Raw genomic sequence first — 18,868 nt, forward strand, 5'->3', positions numbered from 1 at the left:
TGTGGTTATTTTGAGATGTTGTTGGCAATGACTGAGTGCCCCATTCACTGACTTCAGGCGCGAATTTCGGCAACAACGATTTCACACTTTGTTTTCTAGCCACGGGTACATATGAAATTAGAAAATAACAGTTAAGTTTTATTGTTTAAAAAAAAAATATATATATATATATATATACACATACACTCGATATACTTTATTGGTACGGCTTGGCAGTGCCGTAGCGACCGCCGTATGGCTGCAACTTGGTTACGCTTGAAACATGGAGACATTTTTTTGTGTGTGAAAGCTCTTATGCATATAAGTGGCTGTTATATCTGCTACGTCATTGACCCATTGACCAGCGATTAAAATTTTGAATCACAGCAACAGCCAATGGCTGACTGTTAGCCACTCAGGAAACAAGATGCCGAACCCCGCATAACACGCGACAGGTCTTGTAGTTTTTTAAAAAACGTTTTTCTCACTCCTACATTCTACTTTGATAATTCTCTCTCGAACAATCAATGGAAAGCAGCATGCTAAACCCTGCGCTGGACAGGCAGACAGTACAATAGCCCACTTCTGTGATTGGTACTTTTACAAAAGCATGCTGGAAAGTAAATGTTACAGAACTGATGTTTTGGGACCATTTATAATGCAAATGCCCAAAAATGCAAATGGTACCGAACTGAAACTAAACTGCGTGGTGGAAACGAAGCTTTTGAGATGCTGAGCAAATGTTCTGGAAACTGCCATGCTATTAAGTGGCATTTTCATATATTTAAAAATAAAGGTGGGCTACCAACCAGGAAAACTGAATTGCTAACTCCTATCTGTTTTTTGTTTTTTTAATTCCAATTTCTCATCCAACTGCAATGGAGACATCATCACAAACTACAAATAGTTTATGTGATTCTTGATCAAACTTGACAACTGCGAGCAGGAATTTAGATCAACATATTTACTCTATGATTCTTTTTCCTGGTCACGTCACCCATTAACTAGTTCTGGTGGTGGACTTCCCCACTTGCCCTGACTTCAGAATGGACACTGAGGCTGTCAGATCCTTATACAAGTCTTTTCTTCTCAATGTCTCCCATTCTGCCCGTCTTCTTTCTACTCGTGCATGAACAATCCAGGCCTTTGCTTCCTTGGTAACAGTTGCAAACAAAGGCAGGAAAGTCCAGAACCAGCAACAAATTGACTGTAAAAGATGAGGGGGGGAAAGTGCACTGCGTCTGTTGCCAATTACTACCGGTAAACTCTTTTTTTTTTTTTTTTGGAGAGCTTATTCCTCCTCCTTCATCTCAGGCTGCTTAATCAAGTCCCAGCCGTCTGGACGCTTGATCTCACAGCTTTTGTTCAATGTTGCAATCAAGCATGTTCCGTTGCCAAAGTGGACAAAAAGAGCTTTGGCACCCGGGCAGCTCACTGAGAGAGTGAGAGAGCGAGGCCATATGGGGGAAGGTGACAGTAAGCAGCCTCTCAGACAAGACGGTCACAATGTTGGAATGGCGGAACAATATAACCTCAAGTCTTCTGGCGGCACATGAAAAGACTCCCCTCGTTGTACTGCGAGCTGGAGGGATGTCTTTGTAATAGACATTTCTCTCTGGATGGCAGGCAAACAAATGCAAGTGTGATGTGGTATGGACTGATTGTGTGTGTCGGTGGGCTTCTTGCCTGCACTAGTGGATCTTTCTTTGTTCCTATGACTCACCTACTAGCCTGTTGACTTTCTCTCAGGATTAATGGCTGCCACCCAGGCTGTAAAAGTGGAATATTTCCTCCCATTTCAACGCGCTACTCTCAACTTCTCGCCACATTCTTTCAGTACTCGGCTTAACTGTTGTGCTGCTGTCTCCTACCCAAAACTCCCTTGGATCGTGACCCTCCATCAAAGAAGAAACATTATACAAAGATATTATTTCATTGATGACTCTTTCTATGGTTCCCATACGTATACTCCAGCATTTGTTCATATGGAGTCTCTGATCCGACAATATTACACATCCCACCTGTCGCTCTCCTCGATACGCTGGCTTTGCCCATGGTTAGTCATGCTGTGCGTGTAGCTGCTACAGAAGCAGATTGAAAATCTAACCGCACAGCCTGGGCAAGCGGTGGGGGCGGAGGGGATCGGATAGACGGCTTCATTCGAGATTTCTTTCATTGCTTAAAATTAATCACCACGCCGGAGAGATGACAAGAGCAAGAGGTGTCCTGAAGAGATGAATAGTTCAGTTCTTCCTGTCTTGGTACAATTTGGAACAGTAAAATCTGATCTGGCTTGTGTTTCCAGTGCTGGGTGTACATCATAGCAGCATGACACAGTGTGACCCGCCAACGAATAAACAAAGAGCGCTACACAGTAAACAAAGAACCACAGTGACTGCTAACATTTTGTGTTCTTTTGCCTCGTAGCTGTTTGTCATAAGAAGAATTTTTGTGTTTGTCTATTGTTGTTGTTGCATGGATTTGACAGTTCTTTTTCGACCAATCAAGTGACTATCAAGGTCCACTCTTGAGGTACCGTACCACCGCTGTTAGTTCCCCATTGGAAGGATGCCAACAAAAGGGATGTCTTTTAGGTATGTTTTAGTTGTATGACTAATATTCCTCTTCTCTTCTGCACATGCCTACTTGGCTCAACACAGCTATAATCGCTATTGCTGCATCTCCACTGGCAGAAGCAAGTTGTGCCAGGTACTATTGCTAATATCGGGGCTACAAGTGTACCTAGCAATAACTCACTGGTCGAGCAGTTTCATCATCGACACGTCTTTTTTTGATTACACGTAATTGTCTTTCTGCCCTCATTTCACTCTCCTGTGCAGAGGGATAAAGGCTACTCTTACTCTATTACTACTACTCTACTGTTTGCAAACCAACTCAACAACTTGTTGACACTACTGATAAAAAGCAAACTTTGTAAGATGTCAAGATAATCAGAGATTGGTATGTTAAATGTCCAAATGAGTTTGAAATTTACAAAGTCTAGTAAGTCTAGTAAAATAAGGCATGTGGCCTTGCTTTAGTATCTGAATGAAGCAGATGTTTGGAAGACAGATAAGAAAATGCACATTTGGTGTCTAGCAAGATGGGCAATGGTACTATTTGTAATTATGTCTCCCTTCACGATTGATTTCCCCTGCTAGGACATCATAAGGCGTCTGTGTGCTTGCCAAACAGGATTAGTGAGTTCTGTTTTTCCCAAGGCCTCTGTGGAGCCTTTCTTTCGACAACCAGGTACTGGATGGAATTCTTCTGCACTCCAAACCTCCTCCCTTTCCCCATCATGACCCCCACCCGGTCTGCCTTTGTCTCATCGCCCCTGAAACCCTCGTCTTTTTCTTTTGCCGTCCTGCCGAGTCTCCGGAACAGCTTGGCTTGGACGTTGCGTCTGATTGCGAGGAATGATGTCTTGCTGTGGAATAATGTGCTGCCGCTTTGGGAATTGGCTGGCGGTATTAGCAGTCTTATAATAATGGGATTATTTGCCCATCACAGACCCTGCTAGTGTGTCTTATTTTTAGAGAACTACCTGATAAGCTTTCTTCTGTCATTATCCTGGGCAAGTTGGTAGCACTCAACCACCTTCAGTCGCTGTCTAAGGCAGTAAGCCTAGCTCTGAGACATTCAGCATCATTTAATAGTTTTAGAGTGTTAGGATGCAGTGTAAAGTGCCCCCGGGTTGACCCCATGATTGCTGGCTGCGACGCGATTGGAGTTTATTTTTAAACGTCGACTCAAATGCCTCGCCAAGAGATTTGTCCCATGAAAAACTATCTGGACGATTTCGTGCTGTTAAGATGTTTTCTATTTTTAGGGCAGACGGCAATGTTTTTCTTCTCCCTGTCTTGTTGTGCTGATGCCAAAGGATGATGCACGCAAGAAGGACAGTGGAAATGGACTCAGACGCCGCATTCCCACCCAAAGTTATAGGAACCTTTAGTCACTGGAACTTGCAGTTTCTGGAACTTAAATGTTCTAATCATGGTGCTTTTTAACCACGGGATTTTTACCCTGGTCACTAATAGTATAGTGGTTCATTTGCCTGACTAGGTTTGAGTTCAGATCCCTCTCAGTCGTGCTGTGAATGGTTTTCTGTCTCCTTTTGTGCCCTGTGATTGACTGGCATGCAGTCCAGGTTGGAGTCTGCCTTTTGCCTGAAGTCCCCTCGGATAGGTTCCAGCTTCTTGCAACCTGCAACGGGATAAGCGCCCCCCCGAAAAAATGGATGGAATTTTACTCACGGAACCTTGGACCTGTTGTCTAAATTTAGTTCTGCAGCAATATGTCTGGAGGCCCCTGGAAAAAAGGCCCCGCTTGAAGTACTTTTGAAATGTACAGGAATCATTCGGACAGGGTTTGCACCTCTGAACATATCTGATTGGATGACTTCATTCATTCATCTTCCGTTCCGCTTCTCCTCACTAGGGTCGCGGGCGTACTGGAGCCTATCCCAGCAATCTTCGGGCGAGAGGCGGGGTACACCCTGAACTGGTCGCCAGCCAATCGCAGGGCACATATAAACAAACAACCATTCGCGCACGCATTCACACCTAAGGGCAATTTAGAATCCTCAATCAACCTACATGCATGTACACAATGTGCCTTAGGAACCTTTTGACTTCAAGGAACTACAAGGTATAAAAGTTCTTGAAACTTTAGGTGGAAATGTGGATTCAGATCAAAGGTTCCTGGACCTCACGTAAGAACTAGCCATCGCGTCTTCTTTTGGGCCAGATAAATTACCCCCAAACTAAATTTCTCACAGTCAGAACAAAATGGTCCCCAAAGGTTTCTTGTTCCGGGGTAAAGCTCCTCTAGTTGAAATTTGCTAAGAGATGGTCCAAAGGACTTTGCCCAGGGAGGGAAGACTTAAATCACTTTGCAACATCAGAGGGGAAATTAGCTTTTGGGATTTATTGCCCGAGTGGCCGGAACAAAACCAGACCCACAGAGGTCACAGTGGCGGGAGGGCAGCTCACATCCACTCCTCAGGGGGTCAGTGGGTTAGCGCTCAGGGGGTCACACTTGACGTTCTCACAGGATTGTTAATTCTATGATCCCCGCCTGAGAGGTTCTCTTCAGGGGCCGGGAGATGAGCGGTGGCAGGGATAAAGGGATAAAGCGTAGAAGGTGGTCACGAGGTGTTATTGTTTTGGGTATGGGAAATGATCACATCGTAAACATTTCGTTAATCGTTCTGGTTCATGTGCAGTCACGAAGCCTGCCTCAGAGAAACGAAAAACACAGTTGGCCGATCAATTACAAATAATTAGGCAGCCTCGTGTTTTCTTATCGAGGGCCGGATAGCATGACTTCCACACTGTTGACCACCTTCCTGGAGTTATTTTAGTTCGATTGTTTGCTCAGTTGAAAACTACATTAGCTTTTTCAGGAAAGTATTGTTGTATTTTCAATGTCTACATCCGGTGCATAGATTGTCCAAGATTCTTCAAACATCTCGCCACCACAGCCAACCTAAAGACGTTGTGTCTGGAGAGATAAGAGAACGTATTGGAAGAGTGTGGCAAATTCCTTTATTTTTCCTGTAAAGTGAAAGCATTTGGGTTAAGACAAGTGATCAGCATTTCAGCTATTATTTCCAGGTACAGTGGTGCCTTGACTTACAAGTGCTCCAGTTGAGGGTTTGTTTAAGTTACAAGCCGTCGCTTGGTCGATATTTTTATTTTATTCCCCCCACCTTTCTTTTTGTTTGTTTGTTTCATTTTGCTAAAATTTGGCATAGGATCAAGCTACAGCTATGCCGCTACTTGAGCGAAGTGAATGAAATGCGTCGACGAATTGACTGCAACTGGCATCGCAGGTGGGCAAGGAGTGCCACTTTTGCTAATGCTCTTTTAGCTGTTAATTAAATGGGACAATCAAACACATTAATACAAAATAAAAACACTTGGAAGGACCTGTTGTAGGCCGCAACTCACGCCGAGACACTCACACATAGACCTGCCAGCTCGACTCCGGCTCCTGATGTCACTCAGTAGGCCACCACCGTTAGATGAACCTATCCAACTTCTAAAGTTTCATTAGTTTATAATATCCATTCATTTATTTACATTCTCTTTTGCTTTATAATGTTTTCATACAATACAGGGCTATTTTACTTTTTTTCATTTTTTATTTTTTATTTTTTTTTTAAATTGTAAGTCAATTTAGTCAATGATTACTTCCATCTTTTGTTGTACATTTTTTCTTGTCCTTAAGCAAGATTAAAACATTTCATGTGGATTTTGGCGACATCTTTTTCCACTGGACCCGACTGATGTGTTCCATGGTGCCACGATGGTGTTAGTTCTGGCAGAATGTGTGCCCTTATATCGTCTGTGGATTATTCCACTTGGCCAGACGGATTTAGGCTTGGCACGACAGGCTGAGGATGTGTGTTCACCCGGGCAGCCGACACTGATAATGCTATCTGCAAACGGAAAGACTTAATCTGCTGCCACGCTTACAGTTTGAATGGCATGCACGCGCAGCATCATGTTAGCATCGTTTGATCACAAATTTCGGATCGGATTGATCAGCGATTACTTTTCGGATTCCCGGGTTCAGACGGGGACCTTCCTGAAAATCACACAGCAGCTGCGCATGTCGTTGATTGTGACTCATTTTTCACTAAACTCTAACTCTTTCTCTCCTCCTGCTTCATTAGTGGAATTGGCAATTAGCAGCAGAGTTGCCAGGGAGTTGCCGCTTCCAAATGCATGAGGCAGTAGAGATTGGATCTGATAATAATTTGGTTGCTTTGTTGCAAAGCTATGTAATTAAAAACAAAATAATCATTGATGGCTTGGCTCATAATGTGACGTTGACAGTCAATTAACGTGTCAACTTCGGCCCCCCCGCACCCCCCCTCCTGTGATGACAGGCAGCGATCACACCACCAATACCAAATAAGCGATGTTTATTTGCATTTGTAACAAGAGCACTCAGTTGTGTGAAGACCTCCGCCAAGGCCGAACAATAATGCCCCATTGTGGTAGAGTTTTCCTCCGCGTTTGGAAGCAGGTTGATATACGTAAGTGGAGTCGGAAGTAGTCAAGTAGAAGAAGATTGGAGTTTATGAGTGTCTTCTGCTTTGGTTACAAAGTCAAGTCCCCTCCAGTCCTGTAGGTGGCGATGTAATTTTTGAAACCATCAGTACTATACAAAAGCACAATATCACAGCATGCAACTGCCACATAAATCATCTCGAGCAGTTCAGAATCAATATTGATCCAATAGCACGAAAAAAACAAATGAAAGAAAATACATCATACTCACCAGAGATGCTGATTAGTAAATGTATTAATGTGTGCAGACGGCTACAAACGTGTTTTGCTAGTCGAAGTTGGTCTTTACAAGCTTCACCTCTGATGAAAAAATGTCATCATCATCACGGGCCAACGAGTTGACCGTGTGAGGACAAATTTAAATTGTATCAGTTTACAGTTCCATTGCTAATATAGTTAAAGTAACATCAGCCAACACTACTGATTCTGAAGGCTCTGAACAAATTAGAAAGACATGCCTACACAGAGGCCGAAATCTGATTGGACATGAAATCCAACATTCACATACTTGAAGCAAGCCAAGAAAAACAGTATGAAATGAAGCAATGCACCGTTGGGAATCTATTAATACAATTTCATGGAACAAATATTAGAATGTAGGTCAGAGCTTCTGATAGCGTTTAGGCAAGCAGAGAAGGCCTTGCTCAGCCTGACCGACCGCCATTGGTTAGCATAGGTAGGTAGACTACGACGGAAATTTGACTCGTGTGCAAATTCAGGTTATGTCGCAGAACTCTGTCTTAAACCGAGAAACCCCTGTAATGTGTTTTCTCCTGTTTCTTAACACAGGGTGCGTGGTGTGGCTAACGCCATCGCAGTGCCATGGCTCTGGTTCAAGCTCTTCCTGTCACTGACCACTCCAATCCCGGTGTCGACGTCCAGCAGCGCCAGCCGCTATCCTCCTCACGCTCCCCGCCGGCCACCCGCAGCTCGGCCAACGCTATGGGTTCCGTAAGCAGCCTCATATCTGGCCGGACGTACCAGGAGAGGCACTGCCGAGCGGCCAGCGAATTCGCAGCCAAGGCGCGGCGCTCCACGCCGGCTACCAGCTGCTTCCGCCTCCAGGATAACACCCTCCGCAGCGCGAGCTCCTTGGAGCAGCTGCTAGTTATCTGCAACCAAACGCAGGAGCACCACCCCCAGGCCCAGGTTCTACCTCCACCGCTGCCCACTAAGAAGCAGCCTCGGCCAGGCAACTCTGCAGCGGCGGGCGGCGGGGGTGGAACGACCGCCAGTGCTACAGGCGGCGGGGTTAATAATAACTTGGGATACGTGAGCAGCGAAGTGGTCGCCGGAGAGTGGAATGACAACTTGGTGGTGGCTGCTGTAAGTCCCTGCAGCGACTCAGAGGACCAACGGGACAATAGGACTCTGAATGGCAACATAGGAGGACCACCCCCCAAACTCATCCCAGTTTCCGGACAGCTAGAGAAGGCAAGTGAACCTCCGTTTATCATGAGATGCAGACCCACCGGCGTTGGGTGAAATACAGCAATATAGAGACCGTTCTCCTTTGCTCAAAAATCCACGATGTAGTGGGGGCGCAAACGTTGAGCCACAATATAGCCTAAGGTCAAGCAAAACGTATAGCGCGCCACCTGTTGTTTTGGTAAAACAGCCTGTATTTTCATGTTAACAGTTTGATTTAAATTACACATAAACAGGCTTCACTCCGTGCTTCAATCTGAGCATTTTTTTTAAAATCAAGAGTCCTCTAATATTTGTTGCATTAATATAGCCATTTTTTACCCAAATAGGTTCGTCAAAATGTTTTTCTTAATTTCGTATTTATTTTAATGCATTCATCGCATTGAATAATTTATTGATTAATTGCATCTATATAATAAAATCTGATTTATTTTATTCATGTCATTGAATAATTGATTAATTACATGTATATAATAAAATAAAAGAAATCATTTGAAATGTATTTAATTAAATTATAACTACATTAATTGTAAATAATGACACAACAATGAAAATGATATTTTGATATGTATTTTACATGTCCTGTGTTCATTTAACGCATTTAATAATTAGCTAATTGATTGAATGAAAAATAGTAAAAATACAATTTACATTTTGTATTTATTTTATTAAATAATAGGTTAGTATACTAATAATTAAGTTATTTTTTTTTAATTAGTTATTTTATTATGATAATTTTACATATTTTAATTTTTGTGTTTGTTTGACTTCATCTATGAATGATCAGTACCTTTTTGAAAATCTCATTGAGCACAAAATGTTGCCTACTCTTAGTGTATTTTTATTTATTTATTTTAGGATGTGAAAATATTTACAAAAACCCATATGTGCAAATCAGCGTGTCTGTTCGTTGACCGTGACCTCAAAGATCCTCTTCAATTAGAGCATCTCATGAAGCAATTATGGAGACGTGGGTGTTTTTATGGTGGATTACCGCCGCCGTCTAATTGCCGATTTATCTCCGTTTACTCAGAAAGACGTTTCGTCACTGAACGGACAGGTTCAAATAGGTTCATTTGACAGCTACTCACCTTACACGCTCATGTCGATCACTGTCAGAACTCGCGTTCATTCTATGACCAAAATAAAAACGAGCTTGCACCCACTTTGTCTCTCCTCCACTGTGCTCCGTCCTTTGTCCTTTAATAAGATTTTCTCTGTCCTGTCCTTTTTCCCTCTGTCTGCTTTATTGTTTAAAGTGTTTTGGCAAAGCACCATGCTAATTTCTTTGCAAAGCCGCCTAATATCTCTCAACAAAAACAACTCAAACAGATGAAGTTTGGACTCATTGCCTGTAACCATATTATACAGTCAGAAACTCCAATTTTTCCCACAGGAAATAATGCAACGTGAATTCATTTGTCAAAGTCTGTTTAACTAACATAACATGTTTACTATATATATATATATATATATATAATTTGGCCGTAGGCATGACTGTGAGTGCGAATGGTTGTCTGTTTGTATGTGCCCTGCGATTGGCTGGCAACCAGTTCAGGGTGCACCCCGCCTCCTGCCCGATGACAGCTGGGATAGGCTCCGGCACGCCCTTGACCCTAGTGAGGAGAAGCGGCTCAGAAAATGGATGGGCTTTACACGATCAGGATTTTTGGGGCCAAAGTTTAAAAGAACGATAACCGATCACCGATCCGATCACAAGAAGGAGCAATGTGTCTATTTAAATGATCTGTTCATTTACTGTATATACTTGTGTACTTAATTGCTCCAAAAATATATTTACAATAAATAATGTATCCTTGTTGCTCTATTTATGCCAGTGAGCCATAGTGACAGACGGAACAAATGAATGGTCTTCTATTAGATGGCAGGAAGTAAATACAGTAATTAATGTATCCACTTTTTGTGACATTTTTGTTGGTGTGCCGTGAAGATTTAAACGCCAAGTACGCTTTTCAACGTCGTCCAGCTTGTTTGTGAAATTCAGGTTTGTACACCACAGTAATGACTTACAGAACCCTGTTGATGGCGACGTTGCTTCACTTTGGATTTGAGACCGGCACAGCTTTTGAGTAGAAAAGAAAGATTAGGGGGTAAATCTCAGCCGGACAGGACATTAAAAAAATAAAAAAAATAAAATAAAAAAGAGGGAAATCTTGGCTTGACAACGCAGTTCACAGAGTGAATAAGGAACTCGATGTAAAACAGCCACTAGTATTCAACTCGGGCCATGCGGTGAGTCAGCGTCACTCACGGCGAATTTCTTAGTTGCATATCTGTAAATAGCCCAGCTTCACTTTTATCATTTTATCCTTTTCAGAACATGGAGAAAGTGCTGATCCGTCCAACAGCGTTCAAGCCTGTAGTTCCCAAGAATCGACACTTGGTGCATTACCTGTCTCCGCGACCGGCGGGCTGCAGTCTGTCCGAGAGCCAGGGCAGCCTCAACCTCCTCTTGCCCCTCGCGGGGTCCACCAGCGGAGCAAACGCGGCCATCGGCGGCAGCTCCGCTTTGGAGGAGAAGCGGGACTCCTTCAGCGGGGGGCGCAACGCTCGCAGCAGCCAGTCCTGCTCCATGTCGGACTCCGGAAGGAACTCCCTCTCCAGCCTGCCCACTCACAGCAGCACAGGCTACAGTTTGGCCCCCAGTGAGGGCTCCAGCTCCGGGTCAGCACACCCAGAAGCCGGGCAGGTCCTGGTCAGAAACACTTCGGGCGGAATCGGGATTCACGGTCACTCGGATAGTGGACGTTCGTCGTCCAGTAAGAGCACTGGCTCGGGGTCGCGCGGGCAACCCCTGTCGGACAGCGGCTCGTGCGGCCACTCGTCGCCGCCCGTGGAGGGCTACGAGGTGGTGGTGAGGGACCTGGAGGAGAAACTGAGGGAGCGCGACATGGAGCTTCAGCATCTGCGGGAAAATCTGGACGAGAATGAAGCCGCCATCTGCCAGGTGAGACCCGAGGCAACCTAATCACTGAACAAAATGTGAGCGGTAGAAAACCACCTCATCGCGCGAGGGATGGGTTATATGGCCATAAAATAGAATCTCTGATTTTTTTTTTTTTCAACAAAAATACAATTTAGATGTTTCCCCTTTGTTAATAGAAAAGCGTACGTGAGTTTTGCTGTTTTCCCTTCTGGGATTTGCTGCATTTCTCCTGATCCCAAGAAAGCTTTGAAACAAGTTTTCTTTTCCCAACATGAACTCGCATACACTTCCACAGTATAGCAATATTTTTTCTTTAGCGATACATTTGTCCCTTGCTATTTGCAGGTGTAGGGACCGAGCCCTACAACCAATCGCAAAAATCTGCAAGTAATTGACCTTCCCCCTAAAGGTTTTATAATTGCCTATAGATGCCACAAGATGGCAGCAAAGAACTACTTTTCTGCTCGACAGGGATAGGTTGTGAAAAAAATGCCCTTTTTTTGTTTTACTCTATAGTGTACTATTCACTTAAATGATGGTGCGCTATTCTTGATTAGAATTGTGCAAAGGGCATCATTTTATTATTTATTGCTAGCTGCTAGCAGACCCTCAGTAACGAATTATGTTCCAAGCATGTAATTGTTGGCGCCATGATATAAATCGATGAAATCAATTACATTGCGCTAACCTGGGAACCTCCGCGCTTTGCCTCGAAAGGTGTACGAGGAGAAGCAGCATCGCTGTGAAAGAGAGATGGAGGAGCTGAGGCACAACAGTGCCACCAAGATGAAGCAGGCCTCTCAGAAGGCCCAGAGGACTCAGCAGGTCTTACAGTTACAGGTATACTGTTTTACTCTACACATTCCTATTAGTGTCCTTTTGTAATCCACCTACCCTCATATTATTTACCTTAATGTCAGATTATTTGACTGTTCACCAATGGAGGAACAGCTTTATTTGGATTGCAATATCTCAACATGGAACAAAAATATCATCTCGACAGAAAGAGTATACAGTATATATTGGGTACTGGATTCGATTTTTCAGGAGACAAACTGTCTGTATAAAGCCAGCAATGCTAATTTGCCGCATGTGTCGTCAGGTATTTCAACTACAACAAGAGAAAAAGAAGCTCCAGGAGGACTTCTCGTCACTGCTGCAGGACAGGGAAATGCTGGAGAGGCGGTGCGCCAACATCCAGCGCGAGCAGACACAGCTCGGCCCACGGCTGGAGGAGACCAAGTGGGAGGTGAGTCACTTTTTTTTTTTTTTTAAAAGATGATTCTAGGGCAGGAAGCGACAAAACCCTTTTCACGGTTAAAATGAAGATAACATTGCATGCAGTAAATCTTTTTTTAACTTTTATACTATGAAAAAATACAGTGTTGCATTCTTTAAAATCAATGACCTGCTACTGTAGTGGAGATATTCTTATCAGGTTGCTGTATTCACGCAGAGCACAATGAAGATGTGTGTGCGTGGTTTTCTACATGAGTAAGAGTAATCAAAATCCAGTGAGTGAAAACAAAACATCAATAATCAAACGAGCACTCACAAATGATGCAACATTTGCATGGTTAACAAAGCACTTCCTGTATGGTGCTTTCATTTTGACACACAAAGCGCATCACTTCCGGATGGAGAAAACAGCACCGTTCCACTAATTAGCGTCACAAAACAAACTCTGGTATTCGAAAAACTGACAAACTAAGTACGCATGACAGTGAATCCCCGCTATTCCCGAATAATAACTGACACCCCCCTCTCAAAGGGGCTGGTAATTGCATATAGATAGGACAAGATGGCGGCAAAGCGCCTAAAACGGAGAGGATCATCAAGTACCAACGCCATGCATCTCGCATTCACTCAATTTATGGATCCATGTTACACAAACAATTGTATTCTGTGGTTAAATAAAAAAATCATCATTCAATCATAATTCAATAATGCAGTCATCATTTTTCATCATAAACAAACCACCTTCACATGAGGCTCATCAATCGTATTAGCTAGCATACTAGCCTAAATAACACACTAGTATGACATGATGTCACACATAGGCAAACAAATATGCACCCTAGGACTTTGCACAAGCTGCATCAAGGCATTAAACTCACCTTTTGGAATTCACACAAAAATACATGTTCGGGAATTCAGGCAAATTGTAACGGCAAAGGAGAGTACACGGGCTATTGTTAGCTGTATCAGAACTGAAGCAAAAGCATTACGTTTTACTTTTGACTGTGACACAGACGAAACATCAGTGAATTAAAACCTAAAAACAGCACCACCAGATGGTGCCCAAACAAAACCAGCGAATAGATGAGCTTTTCAGCGAACAACACAAGCGCAATTCCCTAAAAAATTGCCGTCTCCTGTTCTGGGGTATGTTCGGTTGTGTGTTCTCATTGTGTCGTTTTGTGGCGACTGCAGGTGTGTCAGAAGTCGGGAGAGATCTCCCTGCTGAAGCAGCAGCTGAAGGAGATCCAGTCTGAGCTCAGCCAGAAGGCCGGCGACATCGTGGTGCTGAGGGCGCAGCTGAGAGAAGCCCGATCGGAGCTGCAGGCCAGCCAGGCTCGCTCTCAGGAGGCCCAGGCGGCCGTGCGCACGCGATCCCTGGAGCTGGAAGTTTGTGAGAACGAGCTCCAGAGGAGGAAGAGCGAAGCCGAGCTGCTTCGGGAAAAGGTATCGCGCCTGGAGGAGGAGATGGTGCGCCTCCGGGACTCTCTGACGGCCGGAAGCGTGAAGGCTCAGTGCACGAGCTTGACCCTCTATCAGGGTCGAAGCATGTCCGGGAGGGGAGGGCCCAGCCCCTGTGTGTACCGCGACGTGGACGACTGTCATGCGGGTTGGGGAGGAGAGAGCGATGAAGCCAAGGCGCTGAGGCAGAATGCAGAAAATCTGCTGGGACTCAAACAACAGGTTTGTCTATTTCCAGCCGTGTCATGAAAACATTTGGTATATTGACTCAATTAAACACATTTCAATCCGTTGATTCATCAGTCAGGGGGTGGAGCTTAGATCTTGGGCTGATGAACTGGTATACCCACTGTTTCTAGCCAATACGGCTTTTATTTTGTCACATTCCTTTGCACCTGACATTTACACCGTTATCCAGAAAGGTGTGTCTTAATTAAATATACAATGAGTTCACTGCAAATGCGTAGTTGGCGGGTGAGTGCTTGACTGCGCCCATCTACAAAAAACACTATTGATCAATTGTCTGGTCAAAAGCAACCAGCGGAGCACAAGTTTTGCTTGTCACAAAATGTTTCACACTCGGTAGACAGACTTCTAATTGAAGGTAAGTTGTTTAAATACGTCACACTTTTGAACCTGTTGCTCTTTGAACTCTGACGTGTGCTGCTCAGCAAAGCTGTTTGGGCATACTGTTCCCTCCTGCGGTCTGTGCGGCTTTGCGGACTTTGTTTAGTTTGCGGTATCTTTCGGCTTGCTCTGAATGTCGGCCCTGTCAGCAAAATGTTTCCACGTCTCACACCGGGCCTCTTTTTCCGTAACAAGCTGTGGAGTAGCGCGAAAGCTTGTGGCCATTTTGAACACAAGCTTGGGAAAAAGGCGCCGCCCACTACAGAGCACTGTGGCCTGCTCAAATTACATGCCTTACATTATATTAACACTCAGTAATCTCTGCAGTTGAATTAATAATGAACCATTCTTTGAGGACATTTATACATATAAACTAGTACCGCTGATGTTATACGCTACCACCAAATACAGTTCAGTTGTATTTAACTTTTAAGACATTTTCATTCATTCTGTAACAACTGTTTGTTTTCAAACGTTTATTTAGATGCAATTGTCATTTAACCATTGTGTGCAATGCATTCTAATTGAATTGACAAAAACTTGGTGTTCCAGCTGCAAAAAAAAAAAAAAAAAACTCCATATACTCCATATAATGTTTGTGTGCTTTGTGTCAGGTGGACCGGCTGAAATCTGAGCTCATGTACGAGAGGCGGACGAGTGAGGAGCAGCTGTCTCGATTCCAGGATGAACGCATGGTGTGGCAGGAGGAGAAGGCCAAGGTAAAACGTCCTTCTTCAATGTTTACTCATTTTTCACAACTGGTGAGAATACTCACACTCTGCACTCCAGTCGAAGGACAGATACTCATGTAAAAAAAAAAAATAAAAATAAGAACAAATCGACTTCTTTCCCTCAGGTGATCTGCTACCAGAAACAGCTGCAGCAGAACTACATCCAGATGTACCGGCGGAACCGCGACCTGGAGCGCGTGATGCGGGAGCTGAGTCTGGAGCTGGAGAACAGGGACATGGACGACTACGAGGTGCACAGCGGCAGCAACGACATCCACTTTGAGGAGATCACCGCCACGGAGATCTAAAAAGCGACGCTCACACAAGCGAGAGACACGAACCGAACAACAGACCGGGAAGAAAAAAAAAAACACGACGTCTGGCTTTACTTCTTGAGCGGCTCCCAAAGGTGCGTTCTTCCTTTGCTGCTGCCACTCCTCGTGATCTTTCATACAGTGTTTCACCTGCACTTTTTTTTTAGAAAGAATTTTACTCCACCACTTAAAAGTCAGCACAAAAACATCTTCTTCTGAAGCGTTGCGAAGCGTTCCAATCAGGGTATTATTGAGGATTATTGGAAATACATTTGGGCCACGTGCACATTTTCTTCCGCTAAACAACGGGGTACAAGCATGCATGTCATGTAATGTGATGATAACGCCCGATACGTCTGCTACTTAATGTTGTGTCGTGTATTTTTAAGGGGAATATTAGCCTGAGCATGCTAACGCTGGTCCCTTTCAACTGGTAGTACCACCCCAGTCCCTCGGGAGGGCGATAGTGAGCTACACCGCAAGCTTTTCCCGAATACCACATTTCTCTACCCGGCTCAGTTTGGTGCGCTTGTTTTTCCGCTTTGAAATTGCGCCAAACTGAGAAAAAAACGCATCCGTCGTCAGTGAGACAACAATTGCCCAAGGTAAAGAGCCAATTGTATTCAAGAGGAGACTGTGGGCATGCTGCAGCAAAGACAAGATTGTGGAGTATAACAGCAGAAACTGGGTAAGCTAACATTAGCATGTGTTTTTCATTTCAAGCTTTGTATCCTCAAATGTTACACTGATGCTCAACCAATCAGCAATCAGCAGTGGGTTACAATATACACTTGGCACCAGCATACGTAGACCACGAATTTGAAATAGTACAGTGAACCCTCGTTTATTGCATTCCAGACACATCCGCACTAGGTGAAACTCTACGATAGGTGGAAATCCACGATATAGACCATATTTAAAAAAAATTAAATAAATAAATTAAAAAAAAAACTATTTAACTAAAAATGATGTCACTCAAAACGAGCGCCCATAGAGACTCAATTATGTTGGCACTGACGGAAGCAGCATTTCATCAACAAACCACCAAAACACACTCGTCAATTAATGTTGCGGTTTGGTGGCAAACGAATATCCTCACGTCATCAACTTGGCCGAACATTTTTATCCAAGGCTGACGCTAATCTATGCTAACGCTGCAGCTCTAGTTATTATAGACATTAGACTAAAAGGCCTCGCTCACAGACAACCTTTTAAAAAGTAGGCGCACACATTCATATTTACACGGTTGTTTCATTTCACACTTGAAGGGTGGGCAGGCACTCCAGAGACTATTTGGATACAAATATTCAAAAATGTATTTTCCCCCGAAATATGTTCCCTTTGAGAGAAAGGCTGTGCAGCATCGGGAGTTGTCAGCAGGACGTTTCTGATTCTTGCTCTCTTAGTCTGCCTTTGTCTATTTTTAGCAGCGTTAGGAACCTAAAAATGGAGTTTTTTTAGTCTCGCTGCTGCTTCTTTCTTTCTTCTTCCTCAGTCTTCTGTTTGTACTTGATGTGAGCTTCTATGCACACTTTTTGTTTGTTCCTTACAGCAGGCTTTTTTTTTTTTTTTTTTTTTTTTTTTTTTTTAAAGCTTCCAGCAGTCCAAATTCACAATCATTTAAACTTGAGTCTTCCAAAGCTTTGTGAGCTGGAGCCTATGCCATCGGAGTTCGGACTGGACAATTGGACAATTGAGTCTTGAGTGGTAACTAATACACATTTTTGGGATGTGGGAGGAAGCTGGAGCACCTGGGGATAACCCAAACTGAGATTCAAACCCCCAACCTCAGAACTGTGAGGCATACGTGCGACATCACTAGCCCTCCAACCGCTACTAAATTTGAGCCACGTTATACTAGACAGTCTAATAACCCAGCTTCACGAGGTCAGCTTTAATTCTTATGATTTTAATTATCCAGCATGAGAGAACTGAAATTTCATCCACTTAAAATATATATCAAAAAGGAAATCTATAGCAAGAAGATTGTATATTTTTATATACATATATGAATAAAGCACCTACTAATATTTTTTCTTGTTGTAGCACCGGTGTGGGTTTCATATGCCAATTCTATATATCAATGTCTATAGATATATATGCAGTAGACTGCGAAGCTATAAAAACGGAAATAAAAGCTGAGAGGAACTGTTTAGAGAGAGAGCCCACAAAAATTAACCAACAAATGATTCAATTAGTAATCATTTTGTTCATATTTTCTCATAAAGATATCTAGTACGGCCCTCGGAGGACTTTCCCGACTGTTACTTCCTTTGCGAGTGTAAATATGTAAAAGAGTTAATAGTATAACACTTTATCTCGGATATGGACATTTCAAATGTAGCCACTGTGACTATAGACCAAAGTGACTCATTACTATTACATTTTGTTTGTTTTGTTGTGGCTTCTTTTTATTATCCTTTTATACATTCGCTTATGTTACGTCACACTTGATTCATAAAGTAGATGTGGTCCATGTAAATGTGGACGTTTTGTTGTATAAAACGACTTGTGTTTTTTCAGTAAAGAACAAGCTGTCACATCTTCAACCTGACTCTTGATGTTTGTTTGTTTTTGTTTTTTTGTATGGTGAATGTGTATTAACAATTTCATATGCCATATTTCCTCATACAGTGGCCAGGCAGGGGCAGTTTATTTACTCCACTGCAGAAAGTGTCAGACATCTATTAGGGGTAAGGCATTTGTTTTTACATATGCATTTTTTATAAAAATATTGAATGAGATATTGATTTTACAGTCCATGAATAAATGAGACTTTGTGCTTTAAAAATTAAGGGGCAGTTTATTTATTCACCTGCAGAAAGACACGGTCATCTATTAGGGGTAAGGCATTTACTTTACAAAATTTATTTTTATCATAATGTAATAATAATAAATGATGATGAATGATTTTATTTTCCATAAATGAATAAGAACATGTTCATTAAAATATTTCTTTTCTTTTCCATAAATGAAGTCTTCATTAAAATTGATAAACTAAAACATCTAATAATTAAAATAATTTGCATGACAATACAGTATGATTAATAAATACAT

At 43.0% G+C, this 18,868-nt stretch overlaps 1 protein-coding gene across 5 annotated transcripts in view; it reads left to right on the top strand.

Annotated features, from left to right (window-relative positions):
* lzts2a (leucine zipper, putative tumor suppressor 2a) overlaps positions 1-18,360 on the top strand; it is a 43,435-nt gene extending 25,075 nt beyond the window's left edge. For all 5 annotated transcript variants that reach the window (XM_061690598.1, XM_061690601.1, XM_061690600.1 and 2 more), the window contains 7 exons: positions 7,854-8,498; positions 10,831-11,460; positions 12,157-12,279; positions 12,542-12,688; positions 13,873-14,361; positions 15,381-15,485; positions 15,623-18,360. In XM_061690598.1, the coding sequence (XP_061546582.1) occupies positions 7,887-8,498; positions 10,831-11,460; positions 12,157-12,279; positions 12,542-12,688; positions 13,873-14,361; positions 15,381-15,485; positions 15,623-15,805 (2,289 nt within the window). In that variant the 5' untranslated portion in view covers positions 7,854-7,886 and the 3' untranslated portion in view covers positions 15,806-18,360. The remainder of the gene's footprint in view (positions 1-7,853; positions 8,499-10,830; positions 11,461-12,156; positions 12,280-12,541; positions 12,689-13,872; positions 14,362-15,380; positions 15,486-15,622) is intronic.
* Positions 18,361-18,868: the final 508 nt, after the last annotated feature.

This window comes from Phycodurus eques, chromosome 11 (genome assembly GCF_024500275.1).
Source record: "Phycodurus eques isolate BA_2022a chromosome 11, UOR_Pequ_1.1, whole genome shotgun sequence".
Lineage (NCBI taxonomy): Eukaryota > Metazoa > Chordata > Actinopteri > Syngnathiformes > Syngnathidae > Phycodurus > Phycodurus eques.